Below are 22,875 nucleotides of genomic sequence, written 5' to 3' on the forward strand. Positions count from 1 at the left end.
CACAATAAATACATTGTTGAACTTAATAATAAAACAAGTGTTTTTTCTAAGTTTAAAGAATGTCAGAGGAGAATTTAAGGAGTTTAAAGGGTTAAAATATGTGTTCTGTGAGACGTGCGGTACATGTTGTGGGTGGTTATATCCGCTATATGAAGGACTTTTAATGGGTAAAAAATTAGAATGAAAAAACAGAAACGCCTGATGTATCAAATATGATACAGAACAAAAGTCATGCATGCAATTTGTTATGTAATTCGTTTTATTATTATTTGTCAGATACAAAAAATGTGAATCTTCTGTGAAAATAATTTGTTGGTTCAGGTCACACAGGGTTAATGAGAGTAGAAGAAAATTCAATTCTGTCTCCTATAATTAAGACACATATATATTTTAATTCATTTTATTTAGACAGGTAGTCTCATTCAGACACGTGGTCAGTATAAAAATACTTTGCTTTAAAAATAATCCAAAAAAAGTTAAGAAAAATCCAGAATCTAAAAACACTCATCTGAAAATGTTCTCAACACGAGGATGCTTCAGACACGTTGTGATGTCTCAGATCTTATGCTTACATTAAACTGAGATTTAAAGTGATAGCACAGAAAGTTTCCCTTCAGCAGACAAACGTCAAAACAGCCTTCTGGCATCAAGCTCGGCACAAACATCCGAGTGAAGTGACACATTCAGGAGTCGAGCGGAGCTTTAATATTTATGTTCTGCAGGTGAAACAGGATGAATGAGGTAATTCATGTCCTTCCTGCTGAGCACTTAGGCGTGAAAGTAAAACTGATTGACAACAGTTTATCAGTTTGTTATCATGTCTGTTGCAAGAAAAATGAGGAAATAAATGAGGAAATAAATAGATATTTCTACACGCAGGACGAACAAAGCAACAAGTCGCTTCATGTTTAACATACACAATCACAAATCTAAAAAATGCCACTCAGCTTGTGTGAGACATTGTGTTTGACAGATCACAATTTTCCGCATCAACAGAAGCCCCTCAAACAAACACACTGTATGAAATGCAGCCGATCTCGTGCTGAATGACCTTGGACTTAAGTATAGTGCACTTTCAGTTACCTGAAGACAAGCAGAGATATCCATCACAGAAGTGCCACTGAAAACGTCACCGCGTACGTCGCACAGTGAAATGTGTGAACGCTTGAAATGGTTCACAAGTTCAAACACCTGTTCATCCAGTCATCCGTGATCACGTGAGAGATTAATGTTGCAAAAGCCAAACCAGAGCAACCAGTCAGGCTGTCAGACATTGACGTACAGTTTCAGTCACATGATCACGATCAAAAGTTACAGATTATTACAAAAATTTTTTTTAAAAATACACTACCTGGTCATGGTCACATTGTAAAGGATGCTATGCACTGTATAATGTAACTTACATAAATAAAGTTACACCTCTTTTAAGGTTGTTGTCTTCACTTTATAATGCATCTGTAAATGCTTCATGGATCAGTTATAAGCCAGCAATAGGATCGACTTCTGGGTTGCAAAATAATTTAAAAAACCTTTGGCCAGTGTGTCCGTGTGGTAATAATGCTGGAATTGCAACATAAGCTATAAGCAAGGTTTTTATAACTGGAGTTTATGGTCCATAGGTACAGCATACACTCTTTATAAAAGGTGCCTTATTGAACAGACGTACTGATAAAGGCCAATAAAATAATTATAACATTGTTAAAAGAAGATCTCACTATTCACACTGATCATAGTGCACATTTTACTAATTATTCTTCAACTATTTTTATGAAAAATTTCTTTTAGAAAAATAAGGGTAAACTGTTTCAGATTCCAGCTTCCTGAACGGGAATGATGTCCTTGTTCTTTACGGCTGTATGGCAGTAAACTAAACATATATAGATTGTGGATAAAAAAGAGGGGCATCTTGTTCTTTGGGAATCAGTGATTGACACTTTTCACCATTTTCTGATATTTAATAGATACAAAAATGTATAATTTAGTTGAAAAAGTTATTGACAGATTCATCATCAATGAAAATAGTCCTTCGTTGCAGCCCTTCTACTACTGCCTCAAACCAGTATCCTCCTCACTTCCCTGTTATTATAACTGTCACGCACCCTGACCCCACTTAAAGAATAAGTTCAACCAAGTAGGGAAAAATCGTATTTGATTTTTTGCTGAGAGTTACACCAAGATACAAATTAACATAAACTCAATTTGAAGCTACAACCTGCAGCGGATTAGCTTCATTTAGCTAAAGCAAAGACTAAAAAACCTGCTAGCTAGCTAGCTCAGAGAGCTACTGCTCCCGCCCCCAAAAATAGTGCTGACGTGATAACATTTTCATTTGTACTAATTGTTTAAAACAAGTGAGATATAACTTGTTTAAAAGGTGCTTGTAGGAGTCTTTTGCTAGCTTTGGGCAAAGCCAGGCAAGGTGTTAACATCAGTGACCAGTCTTTGAGCTAACTAGCTGCTGGTGTTGCTTCATTATAACGACACAGACTTGAACTTCCCCTAGCTCCAGATTTAAAGTTATTTTATAATATGGAATTGTACTTTGCTGTCTAAAACCACTTGGCAAACACTTATTTGATTTCTTGCTGAGAGTAAGACGACAATTTACACTCATTTTAAACCGTGCCCTACATCTGAAGCTACAACCTGCAGCAGATTAGCTTAATTAGGAAAAGGCAAACACTGAAACGGCAAGAAAGTTACTGTTCCTGCCAAAGGAATTGTGTTGACACGACGCAATTTTATTTTTTACTTATTGTCTAAAACAACAGAGAAATAACTTGTTATAAGGTGCTCGTAAGGGGATTTTGCTAGCTTCAGACAATGCCAGGCTAGCTTTTACTATCAATCTCCAGTCTTTAAGCTAAACTAAAGCTAGCTTGCCATTAGCTTTGAGGTAACTCTTCAGACTGTAACTCCCCGAACTCTAGATTGAAAAAACTAAAAGTAATTTTATTCATAAAATGTTCAAAACCTCTTGATTGACACATTCTATCTTAAGTGCTGTTATAAGGTGGATTTTATTCCGTTATGATCACTTCCCTTTAAAACAAACTAGAAATCAGTGTATCAAGTTCAACCCAAAGGCTTTTCCTCTCCTGACTGATTATGGTCTGTAATGATGGAACAGACCAAACAAGTCAACAATGCATCCGCAGTATCAAAGCCTCCAATCATGTCTCGTCTCTGCCTATTTCCCGATCTCCCAATCTCTCTTAATTACATCTCTCATTAAAAAATACTCCTTCACTCACAGTCATATCACCGTTTGTGACTTTTTTATCTTTAAAGTGATAGCAGCGTATTTGAATCACACCATGAAATTTTTGGTGCTCACATATTTGCCTCCTCGAGGCTTGTGTCCGATGCTTGAGACCTTCCTGCTCGCGCTGCTCCTCAGTGACCCTTCCTTCAGCCTCCCGCTACTTGGCAAACTCCCAGACATCACCTTCCCTTGTGCTTTCTCCTCCACTTGTGTTTCGAATAGCTTTGAGTTATGGACGTTCTCGCAGTCGCAGTGGTGCTGGTGCTCGAGGGGCGGCTGGCCGGAGCAGAACCACTTCATGGAGCCATAGAGGAGCTCGGCACAGCTGGAAATCGCTGCTATCACCCCAACGATGAAGTAGAAGATGAGGAAGACCGTTTTCTCTGCCGGGCGGGAGGTGAAGCAGTCCACTGTGTAGGGGCAAGGGAAGCGGCTGCAGGGGAACTGGGCCTCCACCTTGAAACCGTACAGAAACCACTGCCCCACTAGAAAGCCAACTTCTGCCAATATTCTGAAGGCTACATTGACAATGTAAAACCTCCTGAAATGGATATCGTCTCTGGAGTACTGGCTGCTAATTTGGCTGGATTTTGAGCGTCCATTCTTCTTGTTATTGTGATGCATGGCGTAGACAAGGAACACCAGAGACGGCGTGGCGATGAGGACGATGTGAAACACCCAGAATCTGTACTGGGAGATGGGGAAGGCCATGTCATAGCAGACCTGCTTGCAGCCTGGCTGGAGGGTGTTGCATGCAAACTCCTCTTGCTCATCCTCAAACAGGTCGCTGGCGACAGTTCCAAGGATTAGGATCCTAAAGACAAGCATGATTAAGAGCCAGAAACGACCAAGCATGGGAGAGTGGGCCTGGAGGCTGTCGAAGAGCCCACCGAGGAAGCCCCATTCACCCATGATTGCAGCACGGTCCTGGGTTTGGCACCTTGAAAGTACGGAGGTTTGCTTGTGCCGTCTCGGGTTGGAAAAGGAAACTTAAATGTGTCCTATGATTTCAAAATCATGAATCATGTTGGGAACAAAGATCTCGGCGTGTCACAGGCGGTCCAGGGTCCAGTGAGCTGAAATAGAAAACAGGATTATAAAACCTCCAAAGCTCTAAAGCTTATATGTAACAAACATTTAAGAGATGATCTTAAAGAGAAACTGCTGAATCCCACGTGTAGAAATTTAAAAAGTAACTTATAAAACTACGTCATTCAGTAACTTTACATACTAGCCAATAAATGTGGTCAGTGCATTTATGAACACGCAGGCTACTCGCCGCACATTTAAATTGAATTTTAAGGGGGAAAAAAGTCACACATTCAACCTCCATCATCTTCAAGCTGCTACTGTGTAAGTACACTAGCTGGTTGAGCTACATGCTGGTGTTAAACTTTCACTCAGAAACATTTCAGACAAGCCAAAAGCAACAAAACAGGTCGAGCCTGAGAGATTTCATTTACCTGATTCAAAGCAAAAGAAGCCAACGCCCTTTAAGCCTTAAAAATCACGTCTCTGCTCTCCATGATTCCCTTCGCAGACACAGCCATGTCCAAAGAAGTATAACTGCTCTCTCTCTCTCCGAGTGGCTCGTTACTGAGGTCTGCCGGTGCTTATAATTTAAAAGGGCGGCAACAGCTTTAGGAAATTCCTGTTGCGTCCTAATCTGCAACCATCAAGCGTCCCAGACAGAAGAGATGTTTACCCAAGAAAGGCAAAGTCTTGATGAGCATTTCAAAGAGCTTCCTGTACCACCAGTTTGCCCGCTCGAAAGGAGGCACTGAGAGCATGCAACCTGCATACAGCACCTTATAACGCAGTGTGATCATTCAAGTTAAGCATTACAAAACTTAAGTTTTATTGACCTTGAAGATTTGCTTTTATGTCCGCAATAAAATGACTGCTTCCCAGTTGTTGTGCAACTTTTAACCAATTTATATGGAGTTTAGAGTTGTACAGAAATATACAATTTATGATCATATTATGATCACAAACTCAACAAAGTCTCAGGAACCTAATTTTTATTTTGGGTGGGGGAAATGTTACTCACTTGTTCAAACCTTCCAACAACCTGTATCACCATTGCACCTCAGTTTATCTTCCACGTGCTGCTGGAGCTCCTACGTCCTTACACGTGCCACATACTCTCCTGAAAACCTGCCAGGTGACACTATGATGACACATAATAAATCGCAACACATCGCACAATCAATATAAACAAGTTATCTTTATTTTTTCTTAATACAAAATGAACAGCCACTGAAATATTTACAAGACAGGACAAAACACACAAACAAAGAAATGGATTACAAAAGAGACAAAAGGGTTAATACTAGTAAAAGGGGGATTTCAGAGGTCCAAGAAGGCAATAAATCGTTTTTCTGTTGTCTTTCACAGGATGAGAAACCTTTTTTTGAGACAAAGATTAAGATGTTTTTTTAAACTGCAGGTCTCCTTAAGGTCCATTTACGCCATTGAACTCCTTCAAACATTAAAAGCGAAGCCATGTTTACACGACACAAGCTTACTAAAGAGCCTGCCTTTAATACAAAAACTAGAAGAATAAGCACATAGAAACATTAGAAATCAAAATTTAAAAGTCTGAGTCTGAGTCTGAGTCCAGGTTGTAGGCTACAGGTTTTCTGGCACGAGAGTGCTTTTCACGCGGCGCCACCGCTACAGGAGCAGCTGCTGCCATTTCCTGCTCTGACACCTGGAAGCTGTCATCATCATCCTCCCACTTCTTGGTTTTCTACAAGAACAGAGAAAATGCTCAGTTATTAAAAATGTCTTTATAGTGACTCATGTTCCTTTGCTGAGATCAGAGTATAAATCCCACCTTGCTGCCGGCGGTTGTTTTGGCTTTGAGGCGAGACATGAGGTCGTCAGAGCTGCTGTCGGAGTCGTCACTGACGGCCTGTTTGCGCTTGAGAACGGGCTTCGCCTTCGTCACTTTAACTTCCCCCTCAGAGTCGCTGGAGTTAAATGACGGGAGCTTCTTGGCAGCCGAAGATTTGGACTTGGACAGAGCATCGAGGATGGATGGCTGCTTTACATCTATGAGGAATTAATAAAGAAGACAGAGCACAATAATAACGCAGATTAAGGAAAGGATGCATACCATGCTTTAACTTTAACTGTCTAACGTACGGGGGTAAACAACTAGGGATGCACGATATTAGATTTTTTGCCGATATCCTGATATTTTCCATCCCCTTTTGACAATTTCGATACCCATATATTCGGCACGACTTTTTCATCAAGTCTCCCCTGTAGTGGAATTGATGCCTACTCTTATTGTAGTGGCCAAAAACAGCCATACTGCAGACATCTTGCACCCTTCTTAACGCTTGACTGCCGATGCCGATATGTCATTTTTAAGCCATAATCTGTAGATAACGTGCCGATATCATCGTGCATCCCTATAAACAACTATATGTGTACAACTACGGTAAGAATTGACACTCAACAGTGTAAATACCTGCAGCCTTCTTCTTGGATGCGGCTGGCTTCCTGGCAGCAGGAGCTTTCTTGGGTGCCGCCTCTTTGGTTTTACGTTGAGCTGGAGCCTTGGCCGCAGGCACCTGATCATCGGACTGAGCTGCAGTGTAACGCAAAGAGCAAACAATTAAACCTCAGACCTATGGCCCAAAGTGTTCCCGAGCTTATGACAGGGCTGTACAGTGAAAAAACTCACAGCTCGACTTGGTTTCAGACTTTTTTACAGTTGATTTGCTTCTTGCCACTTTCTTCCTGCATGAAAGAGGCAAAAGTTTGATTTAGCGTAAATATAAAGCAGCCTGAAAGGGCTTTGACGTAAACACATCACGTCATCATACGCACTTGGGTTCTGGTGCTTTGCGGGGCGGAGCTGGAGAGTCCACATCACTGTCTTCCACGGTGCTAGGCTCAGGGGCGAAGCTGGTATCATCATCACTGATCACAGCCTTCCGTTTAGGGGCGTCCTTCTTCCCCCAGTCGTCAAATTCATTCTCACTGTCCGACATGCTGTACTTTATGGCAGCTAAACAAACATGCAGCAGAGATTAGAGGTTGTTTTACTAGGATCTTTAAAAAACAGATTGGAGTAATCAAACTGCTTTTTGTCAGTTAGCGGTGAATCTTGATAAGAGAGCTAATTAGTCTCAGGAAACATGTTGTATCCTTGTTTTTGTTACAGAATCATTTTCTGGAGCACCAGAAGCATTACACCTTGTCTGGCGGTATGAGTAAGGAAAGAGCTTAAAATAATGTCTGCCAAATCATGGCATGTGTAAGCAAAATGAGAGTAGAAACATAACTATGGATACATCGAGGAGTCAGAGTCGTCTAGGAGATTCACCTTTGCTTTTGCGCCCAACCCGCTCCCTGGGGACAACCACTTCCTCCGCCTCGATTTCACTGTCAGAGTTATCGTCCTGTTCGTCATCGGACGAAGGACTTTTCTTTGGCTTCCTGGAAACAGGCTTGAACTGAAGGGTGCTCTGCTTGCCGCTCTTTGATGCAGCTGCGGAGAAGAGAGTTTGTTTGTCATCTTTCATAAAACAGAACTTTGACTACAGTAGGTCTAGATGCAGGTGTGTAATGTAATTTAGGGCTGCACGATATATCGTTTAACAACCGCAATTGTGATGTGCGCACGCGCAATAGCAGCTCTGTTGCGCGAGTTGGCTTATAAGTGAGAGTATTCCCGTTATCAGCGGCACCTTGTCCCGGTGCTGCTTAACGCTGTTCACATAGCGGACGTGCCGTTTACTTTTAGCGGCTACGCCTGCAGCACACACACCACCTGAGGTTGTGTGTGCCGACAGGAAGCAGGAGACGTGATTTTTCGATTCATTAAGTGACTGTCACGGGGCTGATCATGCTGATTAAACATACATTTGATCATCATTAGCAACGGTTGACGACAGACAGTTAGTATTTGTTTTATAAAGAACGTGTCGCTCCAGCTGTACTCTCCACTTTTTCATGCAGGTATCAGAGCCTGAACCAAGAGTGATAAAAGTAGGAGAGGAGTTTTGTGTTATTAGAAGCAAATAGACTTAAAAGTACCAAATAATTTTGGCGCCCCCTGTGGACAAAGCCGTACCTTATCTCTTTGCTGATTTTGTCCTGTACATGCTTAAGTGGTGATTTTTAGCAAAAAATCTCATCCTGCTTTCTTTAACAGTCATATGTATCACTCACTTTAAAATGTAAACAAAGGCAGCGTGCAGTTAATCGCTTCGTCAGACACCTACCCCTCGCCAATCTTGTAGCTGATGGTGTTGTTTGATTTTGTAGCTCATGTAGAGTTTCGTAACCAGTGAAAAACTCCTCACAGGAGCTTTAAGCGAGGAAAACTAACTTGATTGCTGCTAACGCTTCGTCACGGACATGCACCGTCGCGATCGCCCTTGTAGCCGCCACCGTTACAACAATCAACGTTACCGTAAGCTGCTACGCCCGTACCGCACCGGTAGCTAGCACAATTGCAAGCTCAACGGGGCTGAAACAGATGGTAGGCTGTGATTTGTGTGTGCTTTGAAAGTGTTTCAGTTGAAAATAAATTTAAATAGTGTTGAATTAACTTTTTGCCTCTGGGATACCCACATAGACTGTGGCTGTGTTCGAAATGCCGTACTATATACTGCATACTGCGTTCGGTGGTAGTATAGTATGAAGGAGCTTTTTAAATCCATTGAATTCTCATTGAATTAATGGGAATTCTCTACAAAGGTAAAGGTGAGGTCAAACTTGGAAAGGAACCTCATTAACCTACAATAGCACTGCATTCTGTTACTTATTCACAAACGCATGTGTAATTGTGCTTATCTCAAAACAACAATGCATTTTATGTTCTTTGCTGGCTCAAGCAGCTTCACGTGTAACCCGAGGCAGTTAGTAATCGCGGTGAGGGTGTGGTGTCATATCTGCTGTAAAATTCAGAAATCGTGGGTCACTATGATAAACAATGTCATAAAGTTGCATATCTTATCTATAAGAACAATCTCCATTGTGCAACATGCACTAAGCTTGAAGTGTGTAATTATAAACTCAACATTTGCTTTCAAAATGCTCTGAAGGTTAGAGGAAGCAGCCGTTCTCACCTTTTTCCTTTGCCTGAGTTTTCGTCTTCTTGCTCAGTCGTGCAGCCAAACCGAGCTCCTCACTTGGCTCTGCATCTTCTCCAAACTCCATCTTCATCACTACATCTTCGCTCTACAGTCACAGAAAAGAGGACAGGCACATTCTAACACATGAGTGTGCTGACAGATCACACACAAGAACATATAAATCAGTTAAAGTAAGTTACAAGATTAGACTAGATTTGATGAGACGTACCTTGACTTTCCTGCCTCTCTTGCTCTCTCCTTTCTTCAGATCAGCCTTCCTGTTGGCTTCGGCCTTCATGATGCTGGTAACACGCGGGACAACGCGGCGACCCTGCGGCGTGGGCAGAGTCTCCTGCTTCACCTTCACCTTCACTGCCTTACCTTTGCCAGCCTTTTTCACAGGCACCGTGACACTGTCCTTTTCTTTTGCCTCCAAGGTCTGAGCAAGACGGAAACAAAACCAGAAGATTACCCAGGAGGGAAACTTTAGACTGTGAGACTACAAAATGTAACCAGAGGCTGCAATCAGTGCTCAATATGCAACATATGAATGACAAGCTGCACTTCTGTAGTGTTGACGGATACCTCAAGTTCCTCTGAGAAAGCAGCGAGATCCGCCTTCCACAAGTCTACTGGAGTCTTCTTCTTAAGGGTGTCCAGCTCGGTCATCTACAGAGTAACAGTTCGGTCAAAAAACTGGAGGCAGTGCAACTTCTTAAAATATTGGATTTCAAGTCTGAACTATCTGAACATCTCACCTTAGCGTCCCTCTGTTTGCACAGCTCCTCTTTCTTCTCTTTGGTCAGGAACCACATGGGCATGCTGAGCAGGTAGTTGTAGTCTGGCCCGCTGGTGTCCTCCTGCTCTGCTCCTCCTTCTGCTGCTGCTTCCTCCTCTTCATCCATCTCCTCTTGATTCTAAGAACATGAAGAGAAATGTTTTACGTTTTTTTTTATCAAATGGCGGCGGATTTTTTTTGTAATCTTAATGAAGCTGAAAGGCAAATGATTCAGTTGTCCTACCTTCTCTTGAGCCTGTTTCCAAGCTTTGACTGGGTCAGAGTCGTAGCCCATTTCTTGCAGCATGCGGATCAGCTCCTTCTTTGGCTTGTTCTCTACAAGTAGATGGACAGTGTCAGTACTTTTAATCAAGAAGAATCTTATTACATTTTAGGTCTGCACAATTAGGGACAAATTATACTGTAACAAATAGTGGTGTAACGGATCATAGGTTATCCGTGATCCGTATGCATCACTGCCCACGGTTCGGCACGCATGTGATCAAGGGACCGATGCAAGTTTAACATCATGACGTAAAATACATTTTTTGCTGCCTCTAAATCGTTATGCAGAGTCGCAGTGAAAAGAGACGAGACCGAGTGTTGTTTGACTATTATTGCCATGGCAGGACCTAATCGCAACAGTTTTGGGCGAAAAAATGTTCACGGAGCGGCTGCTGCAAGACTGGGTTGGGATATTAAATGTGGATATACGACAGACGTTCACCAAAGTCAGCTGAATATCCAACCTTAAACAAGCTTCACCGCGATGCTAAACCTAGCTTGAGAACGCCGATTTCGTGGTGCATTTGTGACATTTTGATCGAGAGGTGCAGGGCATCCGCTCTGCTCTTTTCACTCTCACCGCTTCCACCACTAGCTGGCGGGTTGCTTGTAATAACAATCGGGAGCTCAAGGTACTCAACTTCCTCCCACAGCCTGCTGTAGCCTACTGTGTGGATATGAATTTACCGGTACCCTTCTTACACAAAGTTAGATTCATAACGCTCAGTTTGTTTTATTGCCTGTGACTTAAACAGCAATTGTAATGCAGGGATGGCCAGTAAAAAAATCGTCCGCTGTGAACGCTGAGCATATTAGATGCAGCCACTACTGCTGTGTAAAAGCCTTGTAACGCCGTCATATTAAAAATTAAGACTGTTGTAGTCCGATATTTTACATGTAGCTGCATCTAGAAACCTTATTCAGTTTAGATGAAGAGTGACAGTCATAGAGTGTTAAAGTTTCTATAAATATCCTTTTTTTCTTGCTGATCTGAAACCCTTAGTAATAAGCTACTAACCAATGACCAAGGTGCCCTGGATTTTCTCAATGATGAAGCGAGCCTGGTTGGTCAGTTTAGCACTCTCTGCCCCCAACATGCCGGCCAGCCAGTCCTTCCTCAGCATGTAGTACTTCATCCTCAGCTCAAAGAAGTCCTTCAGAACATCCTGCACTGACTCGTATTTCTTCAGAGAGCCCACGTGGTCGAACAGAACCTACAAAGGAAAAACAGACTCTTAAGGATTAAGCTACTTAAAATGCACAAGATTCTATGATCTTGTGGATACGTGTTGCGGTTATTACCATAGAATTGCAGGTGAGGGGGCTCTGCAGTTTGAAGACTTTGTGGAGGCCAGCAGCCTCGGCCTCACTCAGCTTCTCTGGAGCCATCTTGACCACAAAGCGCACGGTGGTGTCGGTGTGGTACTCCTTGTAGTCTGTGATCAGAGGGGGGGCCTTCTCTGTGCCGTTCAACATCGGCTCCAGCACGTTCTCTTTGTAAGTCTAGACCACAAAAAATAATGTGAAATTACATAGAGATGTACTTAAACATGTCTGAAAAGTACTTGTAATAGGCGAAGTGTTCAATTCATGTTAGAGCAGCATCAGTGTCCATGACTGACCTGAGTCCAGGATTTCACAGGCAACTCAGAGATCTCAATGGTGGTGGAATCAATGATGGCCACCTCTCCACTGTTCATGTACTGATTGTCCATCACCTGCTCGATCGTGCCTTTGAAGCCTTTGTAGCTTGGAAGCTACGGGAGTAAATAAAAAAACTTTCATTATCTGATGTCTGATGTACACTGAAGGACAAGAGATCACAGCTGCTTCCTGTCCTCACCATGGGCAGAGGCTCATCTCCGTTGAGCATGCGGTGAATGTTGTTGACGATCTCTCTGATGTCGTAGTTGGGGATCTTGCTGGCCCAGCCTGTGCCGATGCCCTCTGCGCCGTTCACCAGCACAGTGGGGATGATGGGCATGTACCACTCCGGCTCCACGCGCTGGTTGTCGTCGTAGTTGTACTTGAGCAGGTTGTCGTCAACAGCAGGGAAGAGGAGGCGGGAGAGAGGGCTACAAGGATAGAATGTTGGAAGAGTTCATCACCGACTGAATAGGCATCAAAAATAACCTGTCACACATTCTCAAACCTCAATATTGGTCCAAATATAAGACGACCCTGATTATAAGACGACCCCCCTCTTCAAGACTCATTTTGACTTTTTGAACTTTTTTTTTACCCTTTAAATAAAATAATCTTTTCTATATCTTTCAGATTAAATTGACTCATTTAAATGAAATAAAATGCCTTTAAAAATTCCAATAAATCATTAACCATCAAATGAGGTCTATTTATAGAGCAGTCTTGAAACAGCTGGACAGCAGCTCTGGTAATGGGCATACCTTCGTTCCGTTATTTAGTAACATACTCGCACACTCTCCTGTCAGCAGTACGATTTTCTGTTACAATCTGTTAGGTAAGAGCGTTAGCATTTTTAAGATGCAGCGGCTAAGTGGCCTGATGCTGTGTTTTTCCGGGCCGGCTAAGGCAGGGCCAGTCCTGGGGGACTCCCAGGAGCTTAACCAAGGTGCACAGGGCCAGGCGAAGCCCGCTGAGAGTGCAGGAGAACGGGGCAGCTACACGGCGCTACGGCAGGCTTTTTGGGTTCGCAATTTTCGGACATTACACACTGTTAAAACAATTCTCTTAAAATTGTCATAACTCCGCCTCAGTTGTTGGTAAACTTGGCCTACTTTTAAGCCATTTGTTACGGACGATCACAGTGTTTCTCCATCTTTCATTCCCCTTGCACTGTAGTTGTGAGTGACGGCTGGCCTCAGTCATGAGTGGTACACTTTTTTTTTTTTTTTTACAGATAAGTGGCGCCCTCTACTGTTGTGAACGTATATTGGCCTTTAAAAGTCTAGACCCCGGATATAAGACGGCCTCCTTTTTTCAGGTATATGTCATGGGGAAATAAACGGCTCATAACTGGACCAATGCGGTTTGTGAGGAGGCTGCTGACCTGAGCATGGTGAAGATGTATCGAGGGCTGGCAGAGTCCTTGCCACCGTGCAGCCTGGTTCCAAACTGACCCAGAGGCTGCAGCAGGTTCACGTTGTTGCTTCCCACAAAGTTCTGGGCCAAACCCACGATGGTCATCATCAGAGAGATCTGAGAAATTTAAAGAGTTTGGGGGATTAAATCAACAGTATAAACAAACGAGCATGGCACACCAGAAACATTTAGTACAATATTTGCTACTGTTTTACATTTATTTGCCTTGAAATTAACAACTTTTATTTCACCAGAGACTTTATGGATTCGATCGTCTGCTGTAAAAATATTTGGTGGACATAAAATCATCTCACCTCTCCATGGTGGTAGGCCGACATCTCAGCAACGGAGCCAGCCAGCTGGGCCACCTTCACCTCCCGCTTGTCGTTCCTCTTGAAGCAACAGAACAGAACCTTCCTCTGGCCTGGTTTCAGACCTGCCACACACACAAAAGCACACGCTCATTAAACCAATCTCACACCTGACAGCATTTGTAGGAGTTACAAATATGTGTTTGCTAATCTCTCGTACCATCCACCAGGCAGGGAAGCGACCTCTCGTTGTCAGAGTTGGAGAAAAGCACCAGCTCCTTGTTGACAAAGTCGTTGTAGGAGAGGGACTTGGTGGCCTGACCGTACAGGTAGTCCTGTGAAGAGACAGAAAATATTAAGTGCTGAACAGAGAGCAGCACTAAAGCACATAAAAGTTGGCGACTGTTTGGTCGTTTACCTCCGGCAGGTTGTGCTCCCTGCGCTGGCGCCTGTTTATCATGAAGGTGGTCAGCCATTCCTTACGCTCATCCACTTTCTTCTTGCTAAAGGCCTGGGCAAAAAACATACAAGAATCAGATACACACACTACTGAAAATGCTGAGGCATCTTCCAGTTGTAATAGGTTTACTTGATACACTACAACTTTGGTTCTCAACCTGGGAGCAAAGTGAGGCACAGGGCACAAAGACGTTGGCTTAAGTCCCTTGATTATTCATCGATGTGTTATGGGCGTAACTTGATCAATCAGAGCGTCATCTCCCTCTCTCATTCCCTTTAAGAGCCAGGTACGTCTGCAGGCTGGCGTGTTGCTATTTGGCAGATTTCAGCCTTTGAGGGAGCGCGCATCAGAATCTCAGGGTGTTTTTGGCCAGTGCGTGGCTCGAGCAAGAATCTCCCTGAGGTAAAGCAGGCGAGTGCGGAGGCAGAGGAGAGATCGGCACCATATCGAAAGCAGTTTTGTGATGTAAGGAGACGAGGGAAACAAGAGCTTGCCGTCTCACAGTCCTCTGTCCCAAAAGCTTCATTGGGACAGAGGAACAGGAACTTGATTACTCTGGGGGGTCGTTACTCTCAAAGGGTGAGAACCACTGCACTACAAGGTTTAAAACATTGTCTTCACTTTTGGTATTGGGCAAAACAGAGGGGTAAAATCTCACCAGGGTAATAGCTTCATCATCTGCAGGTCCTGAGTACTTGAATGGGATTCGGTGTCTCTGCATGTCAGAGAAGTACTCTTTGGCTTCCTGCGATGTGCTGGTTCCCAAACCTGGATGGGTGAAGGCCACAAAGGAAAAGAAACCATTAGATACATCATTATAATGACACACATAACTATAACCATCACCTTGACCAGGTATGAAGGGTTGCTTACTTGTCAGTCTTACTACCACACAGGGGTTTAAAACAAACCTTTGTAGTATTTTATTTTCCAAGATTTGTGGTTGGGCTGGCTGTCCTTCCAAGCATCGTATTCAGGGATGCTGTAGAAACACATCTGATCCTTCTTGTACGTCGCCTAAAGAGAGGGAAATAAGTCAACAATCAGCTCATTTAAAAAAGAAAATCACAATATGAGAACAACAATATGATCATCTTCACATTGGGATCAAGATAAGAAGCCAGCAGCAGCTTTCCTATACATCTGGATCTGACTGTTCTGAGGTTCGGCCACCAGATGGCAGTGTTGTTGCACGTTTAAGTGCTGTACCCCCAAATCCTTTCAGTTAATTTCTATAAATATTTCAGTTAAAACCTGGACGCACCTTAATGATGGGAGTGATGAACTCTTCCAGGAAGTTGTGTCGCAGCAGTGACGGCCAGTTATGATGGATGAAGTTGATCAACAGGCCCTTAATGTGGGATCCATCTTGATCCTGTCACAGTCACAGGAATAACGTCATATTGATGGAAGGTAATGAGTAAAGATTAAGATTAATATCACTTGAACTTTTAAATTATGCACTGAAACTATAATGAGGTTTACAATGATGATTACAAATTGGATGCAAAGTAAAACAGAAGTCTAAGATGGGCCTAGAGATCAGATGAATCTGCTGCAGCACCTGATCTGTCATGATCATGATCTTGCCGTAGCGTAGGCTCTTGAGGGATTCAGGGTCGCTGTAGTTCTTCTTGTACTGAAGGCCGAGGATCTTTATGAGGCTGTTGATTTCAGCGTTTTCCATAATCTGAATAAACACAACAAAACAAATTTATCATCATGACACCCCTGAGAACCGCTCCAGGGACAATTATATATAGAGGAGCATAAAGCTGCCATCTAAAGACAGTGGGCGAAATTATGTTGGGCCTAACCTGTTTGAGTGACGCCTCCCGGACGTTGAGCATTTTTCCTCTAAGAGGGAAGACACCATAGTGGTCCCTGCCGACCACTCCCAACCCAGACACAGCGAGCGTCTTGGCTGAGTCTCCCTCGGTGAGGATCAGCGTGCAGCCGATGGAGTTCTTTCCACCTGTCAGAGAATATATTTAATGCAGGTGATGGCAGATCATTTACTGGCTTATAAGGCTTAAAGGAGCAATTCTCCCCTGGAAAAAGCCACTGTCAGTCACAGCTGGTGTTCTCTGTAATCGATAGAAGCAATAATATATCCATAGCTGTGAAAAAAGTTGTACAAACAGCTTGTGGTTTCGCCCGTTCTACATTCCTACAACTCCCAGCATGCATTGCGCCCCTCCCTCTGAAAGGAACGGCCCAGCGAGAGACGCTGGAGGGAAATACTACCAAGGGCAAGGGCTCAGAGCGGTACAGAAACCGAAATACGGTGAGAATATACCGGTGGATCGTCTAAATAATCTTCAGGTCTGCAGTCTACATTTCAAACCTGACGATTTTTAATGAGACATGACATCGGAGGCGGGCGTCCTAGATTGAGGAAGTGTAGTTTAGCAAGCTCCCTGGCCTCCACCAGATGACACATTTTATGTAGTCTGGTGGTGGTTTTCCAGGGCCCATTGGAGAAGCGGATAGCATCCTCCAAAAGGCAAAGAGCAGAAGTGCATTTTTTTCCTACCATAATGGCATTAACTCCGCATAATAGCATGATAGGACTGAGGTTGAAAATCGGCGAACTGGCCCTTTAAAAAGGAGACTTGTAAACCATACCTGCATTATTGGCATCGTCCAGTTTAGGCACCCCTTTGATCTTTGTGTGTTTAACGGCTGAGCATTTCTTATTGAGCTGGGTCTGAGCCTTGAACTGCACCCAGTTCATGATACTCTCCACAATCCCACAGGTTGTTGCCTATGGAGGGCAGAAATCAAGCAGAATTAGTGGAACTGAATGGTTCAACTTCTGAGGGTGAGGATGAAATTTTGCCTTTCGGTTAGCACCTGTTTAATGAACTTCTCGCTGAGCGGACAAGTGGAGCCGAAGCTCTTCTGCTGAAGTGTCATGTTCTCTTTGGTCTGAGAGTCAAAGGTCGGGTTCTCGATCAGGCAATTGACAAAGAGCCACATGTGATTCTTCACCTGGATGGAGATGGAAAGGAGCATAGTCAGTTCTGAAATTATGATAGTAAAATAATCAAACATTTTCAGGTGTGAGTTAACAATATGATGAACTGTACCTGGAAAGGCTTGACGGCCACCCCAGCTTTATTCTTCTTCTTCACCACTTCAATGATCTTACCGACTACCTGGTCAGCCACATAGTCGACGTGCCTACCCCCCTGAGAAACAAACAGAAGATCCCATTTAAAGAATAAATGTCATAAGTCTTCATCACAGTGACACAAAGTGGTCTGGAGAGCAGCCAAACTTGTACTTAGCTGACAAAGGACCCTGGTCTACTGGTCCTGTCAGCTTAAAATGCTTCAAAGCTACTTTTAGATTTAATTTTAAACAAGGCTGACATTACCAGATAAATTAAAATTGGCCCTCAGTATTCAAGCACTTTTAAATAATTGGTTCGGCACTGAGGTCACCACCCATGCTCAATCAATCACTCTGTTAAACATATATACACAGTGCTTTATGAAAGATCTAATAGAGTGTGACATTACCTTGGTCGTGGCAATGCTGTTGACAAAGCTGACTTGCTGGAAGCCTTTCTCGCTCATGGTGAGGCAGACCTCCCAGCGGTCGTTGGTGGTCTCGTGGACCACGGTGAGGGCATTGCCGACCTCATCCACTTTGTCCTTCAAATACATGTCCACGTAGCTACGGAAACCTGTGATCTAGATTTCAAGAATGGTTTGTCTCAATCAGAAAATGTAACCAGCATAGACCATTAAAATGATCAACAAAATGCAATTAAAAAGTGTAGAAACTAAGTGGTCCTTCCTGTACTTTAGGTGTAAAATGCAAACTCCCACATCACAGCTAGGTAAAAGTTAAAAATGTCAATCAAAAACTTTAAAGGAGCATTTCACCCCTGGAAAAAGCCACTGTCAGTCAAAGCTGGTGTTCTCTGTAATTGATAGAAGCAATAATTTTTTAAATTGGCGCCATAGCTGTGGAGAAAGTTGTTCAAACAGCTTGTGGTTTCGCCCATTCTACATTCCTACAACACAATGGAACGGCCCAGTGTGAGACGCTGGAGTGAAATACTACCGTTTTCGCTGCAGGCAGTGGCTCAGAGCGGTACAGAATCTGAAATACGATGGGAATATACCGGTGGATCGTCTTAAAAAAAAATCGGGGCTGTAGTCTACATTTCAAACCTGACGATTTGAACAAAACATGACATCAGAGGCGGGCGTCCTAGATTAAGGAAGTGTAGTTTAGCGAGCTCCCTGGCCTCCACCAGATGACGCGTTTTATGCAGTCTGGCGGAGTTTTTCCAGGGCCCATTGGAGAAGCGGATAGCGTCCTCTGAAGGCGCAGAGCCAAATTGCATTTTCTTTCTACCATAATGGCATTAGCTCTCCATAACAGCATGATAGGACTGAGGTTGAAAATCGGCGAACTGGCCCTTTAAGAATTACCATTTAAATCTGTAGTATTCTAAATGCTTACAATAAATTCAGCTTCAAAATGAATCTAATTAATGGTATCATTAGAGATAGCAGATACAAAGGTAAAAGTAAAGTAAAACACTGTAACTTACTGGAAGCTTCTTGCCATTGAAGTAGACATGGACACCCTTGGAGGCTCCAGCAATGTCGTAGGCCCTCCTGGTCATCAGAGCCACCGTGTCCTTGTCCAGGATGCTCATTTTAAACTTGGGCAGATCAGGCCTGAAGGTGATGCATGTGAACTCCTCTCCATTGAAGGAACTGATTTTAGAATCCCCTGTCCTGCCCATGTTGTCAAACCAAGTCTGTGGAAAAGGTGGACATACTGTAAGATGCCATTTTCCCTTTACAAGTTACATGACAAATGCTGTTCAGACTTCCTTCCTACCTGCTTGAAAGTCTTCTTTGACTCTTTACAGGCAGTTTCCACAGTGAACTTTGTGCTAAAGATGTTGCAAAGCTTAGCACCGTATCCATTACGTCCACCTGAAGGAGTATTTGTTCGAAAATGTGGATATGAGGAAATGGCCATGTACTGATTCAACATCAAATACGGCTGTTGCTTCTTTATAAAAAACATACTATACTATTCTGTTAGCCAACTGGGTCTTATGTTCACAGATTGCTAATCCTTCATTATGGTGATGTTTGTTTTTTTGATAATTTAAATGCACATGACGCTCAAACTGTAAGACCTTATTGTAAAATGGTTTCTAAGCAATTTTATTGGTGAGTAAAATGTTATTTTCAGTCTCACCAGTGACTTTCTTCTCGCCATCGTTGTAGTTACTGGAGGTGAGCAGCTGTCCAAAGATGAGAGCAGGCACAAAGACCTTCTCCACCTTGTGCTCCACCACAGGAATACCTTTGCCATTATTCCACACACTGATGGTGTTGTTTTCACTGAAAGGAAAAATATAGACACACATACCAAGGAAAGCAGTTGAGATAGATATGAGTTGAGAACTCTCAAGCAAAGAGATATTAGATATTTTACATTACTCACACATCAATGTTGACCTTGATGCAGGTCATGCTCTTATCCCTCTGCTTGTTGTCAGCTGCATTTACTGTAAGAAAACACAAAATAGTTGTAGGATAGAAGGGACCACCAACATTTTGTCTGTTTACATTATCATTTAATATATAAGAGCTGTTAACTCACCAAGAATCTCATCAAAGATCTTGTAAAGGCCAGGCACAAACGTCACATCACGGCAGTTCAGTCCAACATCGTCATCATACACCCACATTTGCTAAGGAGAGAGGTCAACTAGTTACAACCAAAATCGCAGTAGATTTTGGAATATCAAACGTTAGTATTTTGTTCTCCTGGTGAACATCCTGCAACTCTGCAGCAGGAGCAAAACTGTTTAGAAAATGTTTGAAATGGTCCACCCACACCTAACCTCCTCTGAGATTTACCCAAAGACTTCAAGACATTGCTGTGTGACTTCTTACCTGGGTGACGGGCTCTACAGAGCCTATGTAGGAGTCTGGTCGGAGCAAAATGTGTTCCAACTGGGTCTTCTTCTGATAGATCCTCTCCACTGACAGCCGCTTGGGATCTTTCTTCGTCTTTTCCACCGGCTTGTTTTCGAGGAAGTTCTGTTGATAATGACATATAGTTATCCTATGGTGAATGTTCTTGCATTGCAGTCAATACAGCAGCAGGGGGTCTTTTTGTCTTGATTATGACCTCTATACATTGACCAACAAGCAATGACAATTGTGCAAAAGAAAAGTTTAATAACGAGTACACAGTGCAGAAAACACCCACTTGAAGTTACTTGTGATTTGATCATATGAAATGGAACAAATACCTTAGCCACATCTTATGATCAGATAACAGCCCTTTTTTATTTGAATTGTCTTGTATATCTAAACACATTGAATATGCTCTACGTTGTTTTGGTCCTGTACCTCTATGCTGACATTGTTATTCGTTTTTTGTTGTTAATTTTATGTAATTATTTTGTACTCTGTATCTTTGTTGTACTGTATTCAATTTGTATACATGTTTTGTTTTCTTTGTATTGTTTAAGCTCCCTTCTCTGTTTCTACAACTGTCCTGCAGGTTTAATGTTACGTCTATTTAGAAAACCAAGTGTTGATCATAAAAAAAATGGTGATTTTATTGTGTTGCTCAAGGACATTTCAGAAAGGTACATGTTTGAATCAGAATATACTGGTTGCAGATACTGACAGTGAGGTCACATATCAATTACGTAAGTCACTGGTATGTTTTTATTTACAAAGCTCATCTTGGTAAAATTCCCACCGATTTATCTTCTCTTTTAAATCGTAAAGACGGAAATTGCGATCTTCGCTCTCAGAACTGTTTACATTTTGTTGTTCCCCAAGCCAGAACCGAAGTGGGAAAGAGAGCCTTTAGATTCTCTGCACCGACTGCATGAAACAATCTACAAACTGAACTGAAACTGCAAAACATAGTCCCACTAAATGAGTTTAAAAGAATGGTCAAATCTATGGAGTCCAGGCTGTCTGTGTGTAAATTATTTATCTTATCATTTGTAATGTCAGTAAATCTATGTGCTTTTGTGTTGATACGTTTTAGTTGTTGAAACATTGTTGCTGCTATTCTTGGCCATGTCTCCCTTGTAAAATAGATCTTTGATCTCAATGGGACAAATCTGGTTAAATAAAGGCTAAATTAAATTAAATTAAATTTAAAAAAAAAAAAAAATTGCATCGCATTTGAGTGTAGCCCCCATGGATCCTGCAGACTGATTTGCTACACAATAGCGTTAGCTTAGTTGTTCAGTTAACGTTTATCTAAAAGAATGATACGACATTTATCAAGTGGTGCACGCGGAGATGTAACAAACTGTTATTTGAGCGTCACTGTTAGCTAACTAGCGAGGTTTCTGGACAATAACATTAACATGGCTTAAATAAACGGACGTTGTGCCATGTGTCTGGGAGGGAAATTGCTACGTTTGACATTGTTTTCTTAAGCAGACACTGTTTTCTTTTCGCATAATGCATGTTAAAGTTGCACTGAACATGGTTTGCTAGCTAACTTTGACCGTTGCTAAGTTTCACTGTAACGTTAGCCAAAACCAGTTGAAAAACGCTAACTGAAGACAACAAGTAGCGAAGTGACAAAGTTACCTTCAGTGGTTCCGCCATTTTTCTTCTATTTACCGCAAAACCCTGGTACTTTCAATGAATTATACACAACAAATCCGATCTAACTCCGTATAATAACTGCTCCCTGGCTACACTAAAAGGTACGGTTGCTGAGACCTCTCTCTTTGAAAATTCAAAATTTGGTGGAAACCGCTCGCGCCAGCCACATTGACCAATCAAACGAGGATTCTCTTCTTCTTCGTCTTTTGGATTTTTGGTGGATGACATTCAGTGAGCTGAAGTTGCATATCGCCACCTACTGTACCGGAGTAAGCATATATATTCTTCACATGGACTGTACACAGATGATTTTGTTTTTATAGTAAATTATGAGAAAGAAAGGTGTTTAAAAAATAAAATATATAAGAAATGAAACGTACAAGATTAATGTATTTACACACCAAACACTTAGCTAGATCATATAACCTTGAATACTACAAAAAAGGAAGGGGAAGTTTAAATGACTTCCTCTCTCCAGCCTTCAAACACTGTGCATTTATGGATTTCTGACATTTCAATTATGATTGCTCCTTATTGTCCCCCTCCCATCTTTCCTGCCATATTGTCATTATTACTTTTTTATTTATTATTCCTTTTTCTTTCCCTGTGCCAACAGAAATATCCATAACATTCATTTTATTTGTTGCACTTTTGGCAGTTTTGTCTGCTCCTTCATTCCCTTTATTGCTCACAAAGGCTGGCACCCATGTGTATTGTATATCCCATTTTGTCTGAGAGGTCTCCTGTGAATTTCCAGAATTAGATCTTCTCTTATTTATTTCATTGATTTTAAACTGAACTCAACACACTGCAGACTTTAATATTACTGCCATCATTTCTTGATATCAGTACTGAAAAATGATTTGTATTAGGAAATGTTCCTTAAATGTCCCTTACATTTTGATTTGGCAATAATTGGCTTAAACAAAAGTAAATATCACATTTTAGAGAACTTATTGTTCTGACCAATCACTGATTTCAATA

General features: G+C 42.2%; 2 protein-coding genes across 2 annotated transcripts; both read right to left on the minus strand.

Moving 5' to 3' along the window:
• Window positions 1-258: 258 nt before the first annotated feature.
• Window positions 259-4,923, minus strand: LOC138594053 (gap junction delta-3 protein-like). Its single transcript, XM_069665148.1, has 2 exons — window positions 4,729-4,923; window positions 259-4,341 (listed from the first exon to the last, which is right to left on the minus strand). The coding sequence occupies exon 2, from the start codon at window positions 4,175-4,177 to the stop codon at window positions 3,311-3,313; it is 867 nt and encodes a 288-aa protein (XP_069521249.1). The 5' UTR covers window positions 4,178-4,341; window positions 4,729-4,923; the 3' UTR covers window positions 259-3,310.
• A 601-nt stretch (window positions 4,924-5,524) lies between these two features.
• On the minus strand, window positions 5,525-21,923 carry top2a (DNA topoisomerase II alpha). The gene is made up of 35 exons (XM_069664242.1): window positions 21,874-21,923; window positions 20,200-20,346; window positions 19,904-19,994; window positions 19,745-19,808; window positions 19,496-19,641; window positions 19,127-19,224; window positions 18,831-19,043; window positions 17,785-17,958; window positions 17,350-17,451; window positions 17,114-17,251; window positions 16,886-17,024; window positions 16,075-16,232; window positions 15,822-15,947; window positions 15,522-15,632; window positions 15,169-15,274; window positions 14,916-15,025; window positions 14,216-14,308; window positions 14,018-14,132; window positions 13,801-13,922; window positions 13,455-13,603; window positions 12,270-12,501; window positions 12,049-12,183; window positions 11,729-11,929; window positions 11,445-11,640; window positions 10,386-10,477; window positions 10,122-10,280; window positions 9,949-10,032; window positions 9,593-9,802; window positions 9,358-9,469; window positions 7,608-7,772; window positions 7,109-7,289; window positions 6,963-7,018; window positions 6,747-6,866; window positions 6,105-6,322; window positions 5,525-6,017 (listed from the first exon to the last, which is right to left on the minus strand). The coding sequence occupies exons 1-35, from the start codon at window positions 21,889-21,891 to the stop codon at window positions 5,859-5,861; spliced, it is 4,740 nt and encodes a 1,579-aa protein (XP_069520343.1). The 5' UTR covers window positions 21,892-21,923; the 3' UTR covers window positions 5,525-5,858.
• Window positions 21,924-22,875: the final 952 nt, after the last annotated feature.

This window comes from Semicossyphus pulcher, unplaced genomic scaffold (assembly GCF_022749685.1).
Source record: "Semicossyphus pulcher isolate SPU_LCO1_2020_fin unplaced genomic scaffold, fSemPul1.0.p SCAF_16, whole genome shotgun sequence".
Lineage (NCBI taxonomy): Eukaryota > Metazoa > Chordata > Actinopteri > Labriformes > Labridae > Semicossyphus > Semicossyphus pulcher.